Below are 4,723 nucleotides of genomic sequence, written 5' to 3'. Positions count from 1 at the left end.
CAGAGATTACTTGATGGGCTTCGAATGACCTCAAGAGTATAAACGGATCAAGTGGTATCAACCAGTGACACCAAGTTAAGCTGGTCAGCCTCTAACATCACTGTGGGGAAAGACCAGACACTCTGACCCTCTTGTCAGGGTGGTCCTTCTCCTAAACACTGCTGGAAAATTCTGCCTCTCTTCCCACATAGATGATTCCTTTTCTCCTTTTTCCTTCCTACACTGACCATTTCTTTCTATTAAAACTTTGATTTCTTCAGATATGTCAACATCCTTAGTTAGTACAATCAAGTCTTCTTTGAAGAAAATAATGTGTCTTTAAGGAGGTTTCTCTGAATATTTGCCTCATACTTTGCATGGTCCTCTTATAACTTAACTTCATACTTTGAAGGGTACTTCACTATCTACTCTAAGGATCACCTGTAAAACTACAACTTGATTTATAAGGAATTAATCGCAGAAAGTTCTCTGGGCCTGTTTCTTTGTCTGGAGATAGCTGTACGGTATTTTCCAGTAAACTACTGACAAGGGTACTTTCAAAGATTAATCAGATTCTTGTTGGGAAAGCCCAGATAGCATACATATAGAATCAAAGTACTTACTGTATTGTTTGCTTCAGATTATGGCTTCCATAGTCTTCTAGATTCATTTCCTTCCCCCCTCCCCCCAGTAAAGGAGATTTTTTTTAAAAGGGACACTGCAAATGGGGATTAAAAATTAGCATTTGAAATAAAATTAGCTACAAAAATAACTCAGAAATTAATGACACAAGGAAGAAGGTAATACACATACCCATAAAACTATCTGAAGCTTCCTGCCAGGCTTGCCCATTAATGCTGACATTCTCTTGCACAGCTGATTCAAAAGTCTGAAATAAATGCACAATACTCAAGTCACTAAAAATAACTCTAAATATTGAATTAAAACATTTTTCAAAATAAGAACCTAAGATTTGTAGATAATATCAAGAAAAGTACATTAGCTTATTAACATATTCTTTTCAGTTAAGTAAGATTCCATCGGTCATCGATTCTTTCTACATTTTAACTCTGATTTGGGGTCAGTTGAATCTCAAGGGTACAAGCACTACACATGCTGCTGAATGAGTGTCAGTGTTAACAAGAGGGAAGAAATGCTTGAAATATAGTGAAATTAATTTCTACTTCATAAAGGACTTTTTTAGAGATGCACACTGAGTATACAGAGATGAAAAGACAAGAGATTTGAAGTTTGCTTTAAAATAGGAAGTGTAGGGGTGACTGGGTGGCTCTGTTGGTGGAGCATCCGACTTTGGCTTAGGTCATAATCTCACAGTAGATGAGTTAGAGCCCCATGTCAGGCTCTCTGCCGTCAGCACAGAGCCTGCTTCCAATCCTCTGGCCCCCTCTTCCTCTGCCCCTCCCCCACTTGCACTTGTATGCTCTCCCTCTCTCTCAAAAATAAACATTTAAAAGTAAATAAATCAAAATGAAATAAAATAGGAAGTGTAGGGATGCCTGGGTGGTTCAGTAGGTTGACTCTTGATTTCTGCTCAGGTCATGATCTTGCAGTTTGTGAGTTCTGAGCCCCACATCAGGCTCCAGCAGACAGCGCAGAGCATGCTTGGGATTCTCTCTCTGTCCCTCCTGATATCTCTCTCTCAAAATAAATAAGTAAACTTAAAAAAATTTTTTTTAATAATAAAAAATAAAATATAATGGGGCACCTGGCTGGCTCATGTGACTATAGAGCCTGTGACTCCTAATCTCAGGGTTTGAGTTCAAGCCCCACATTGGGTGTGGAGTCTCCTTAAAAGATAAATAAATAAAACAGGAAGCATAAGAAAATTTTTGTAACTGCTAAATTTGGTGATGGATATATGGGTGTCCACTATACTAGTCTATTTTTTTATAAGGTTAAAAATGTGTATATTAAAAACTAAAGGACTAAAGGAATTTGGTAGTTCGATTACAATTTTAAATGCACATTCCCTATTACTTGACAATTTCACTGCTAGCAATGTAGCCTAAAGAACTATTCCCGTAAAAACATAAAAAATGCATTAGAAATGTTTATTAAAAGGGCGCCTGGGTGGCTCAGTCGGTTAAGTGTCCAACTTCGGCTCAGGTCATGATCTCACAGTTCTTGGGTTTGAGCCCCAGTTCTTGGGTTTGAGCCCTGCATCGGGCTCTGTGCTGACAGCTAGCTCACAGCCTGGAGGCTGTCTTCGGATTCTGTGTGTGTCTATCTCTCAAAAATAAATAAAAACATTGAAAAAAAAGTAAAAAAAAAAAAAAATGTTTACTAAAGCATTTGAAATTATGAAATGTTGAGGGGAAAATAAACTCTAAATCACAATTTGGAAAATGGCTAAATATACTATATCCATATCAAGCAACACTTAAAAAGAATGAAGTATATCTCTAAACATTGTCAAATAACAAAGACAGATTTGATAGAAAAAAAGAAAAGCTAAACTGCTATGTTAGCATGACACTATTAACGTAAAAAACAAAAAACTAAAACAACAAAGAGATATAAAGCCGTAAAAAACGGGTATAGACGAGGGTGCCTGGGTGGCTCAGTGGGGTTAGCATCTGCCTCCTGATTCGGGCTCAGGTCATGATCCCACCACTGTGAGATCCAGCCCCTAATGGGCTCTGCACCCAAACTATGAAGCCTACTTCAGATTCTCACTCTCTCTCTCCCTCTCTCAAAAATAAACAAACGTTACCCACAAAAGGGGGGTGGGGGTACAGAAGGATTACATGATCCAAGCCCTCCGTAATACTAAGTTACTTCCAGGAAGAAAGAGGGATGGGGGAAGGAATTCAGACTTCTGTTTTATGCTGTTTTTTTACAATGAGAATGTATTTTACTCATTTTGTATGAGTTAAAAATCAACATAAATCAAATAATGACTGATAATTATGGGTTAAAGTAAATATACTTTAAAGATTTTATAAAATAAAATCCTTTATTTTATATGTGGTCATTCAAAGATTATCTCAGAATACAAACTATCTGTAATATTCATTGCAAAATCGTATCAACGCAATATTTTTAAGTTTATTAGAGAGACAGCACGAGTGACCAAGGGACAGAGAGAGGGAGAGAGAGAATCCCATGCAGGTTCTGTAGTGTCAGCACAGAGCCGGACGAAGTGTTGGAACTCAAGAGCAATCCTGAGGGAAGCAGAAATAGAGTCAGAAACTTGACTGACAGCTACCCAGGTGCCGTAATCCAACCTTTTTTTTTTTTTTTTTAGAATATCCATTATTATGTCATGTGGATAAATAGATATGTCAGCTTAATGAAAGTCTCTGGCTTTTATCTATTCTTACTATAAAACACAAGTAAATTCCTTGGTAGTTTAAGTCTTCAAATCTTTGTCTTCTAATTCACTTAATCATCCATTAAATAACAAGCTCCTTTTTTCTGTAAAGTAAATGTTCTTAAAAAAATTTTTTTTTACATTTATTTATTTTTGAGAGACAGAAACAGATCATGAGCAGGGGCGGGTCAGAGAGAGAGGGACACACAGAATCTGAAGCAGGCTCCAGGCTCTGAGCTGTCAGCACAGAGCCCGGCGCCTGAGATCATGACCTGGGGCGGAAGTCGGAGGCTCAACCGACTGAGCCACCCATGCGCCACAGTAAAGTGTTCTAAGTGCATTAGCTCTTCCTAGAAAGGGGCAAATTCTAAGGTCATTATGCCATGAAACAGTCTTTTCCCCCAGAAGTACTAAAAATGTCCTAAGATATGTCTCTATTCTTCCCTTGCTTGCAAGAAGGTAGTAGCAAAATTCCTCTACACAAAACTTCAATACAGAATCACTACCCAGGGACTGTTCCTTCCTTCTTCCCTTTAACCTTTATTTTTATTGAATGAGTTTTTGAACTTTTTTTCCCCCTGCAGATAGATTGTGTGCTCCTTTAAGACAGGTACCAATCCCTCAATCTGTTGGGTCTTTCCTCAAATAAACAAATAAATAACTTCTTCAGGGCATTGCAAAATATAGGAAGGGAGAAGGAATGTTATTAGGGTCAGTAAAGTTTATAATCAAGACCGCTTCCTTATCCACTTTAGACTTGTGGGGAAAATGTTCTCGCGGACTTTACATGAAGTTCTAAAACAGGCAAAAGGAAAGACCAAAGGCTAGTTTGGTGACTGACTTCCAGGATTACCCTTCCCAGGAGAATTCCTCCTGGAGTGTATGTCTGCACTGTCCAACAGGGGAGCCACTTGTCACCTGGTGGTTACTGAAGCCTTAAACTGTGGCTAGTCCGAAAGGAGACGAGCTTTACATTTAAGACATCAGATTTGAAGTTTAGTACTAACAAAAGAGTATGAAATGTCTCGTTCACTTTTTACTATTACAAGTTAAAACGGTATCTTAGATACAGATGGAGCGTGCTAAATAAAACATATCATTAAAGTTAATTTCACCTGTTTTTTCCTTCCTTTAATTTCAAGTTACAGACAAGCTCGCCTTGTATTTTTCTACTGGACAGCGCCCGTCTGATCGGTTAACGAGACCCGGCTGACACTAGCATCTATTTCGTCCCCTTACGTTTCTCGGGCCGCTTCTACGCGAGCGGGCGGCACCGTTAACTAGCGAAGCCCGGCGTAGGCTCCTTCTGAGTCCGGAGACGGGTGTGGGTTAAGGGGGTGATAAGACAAGTGATGGTTACTGGGCCCGTACCCACTGCACATCTCGCAGCGCAGGCTCCCGAATCTCCTC

General features: G+C 39.1%; 1 protein-coding gene across 1 annotated transcript in view; it reads right to left on the bottom strand.

Moving 5' to 3' along the window:
• NSL1 (NSL1 component of MIS12 kinetochore complex) overlaps positions 1-4,723 on the bottom strand; it is a gene marked incomplete at its 3' end in the record, with an annotated part of 27,168 nt that overhangs the window by 22,198 nt on the left and 247 nt on the right. Inside the window, exons 2-3 of the mRNA XM_029933373.1 lie at positions 4,685-4,717; positions 793-868 (exon numbers count right to left, since the gene is read on the bottom strand). Coding sequence (XP_029789233.1) covers positions 793-868; positions 4,685-4,717 — 109 coding nt within the window. The remainder of the gene's footprint in view (positions 1-792; positions 869-4,684; positions 4,718-4,723) is intronic.

The sequence above is a fragment of the Suricata suricatta genome, chromosome 3, assembly GCF_006229205.1.
Source record: "Suricata suricatta isolate VVHF042 chromosome 3, meerkat_22Aug2017_6uvM2_HiC, whole genome shotgun sequence".
In the NCBI taxonomy this organism is placed as follows: domain Eukaryota; kingdom Metazoa; phylum Chordata; class Mammalia; order Carnivora; family Herpestidae; genus Suricata; species Suricata suricatta.
Note: the sequence above shows the minus strand (reverse complement) of the source record. Positions and strands in the feature narration are given on the sequence as shown.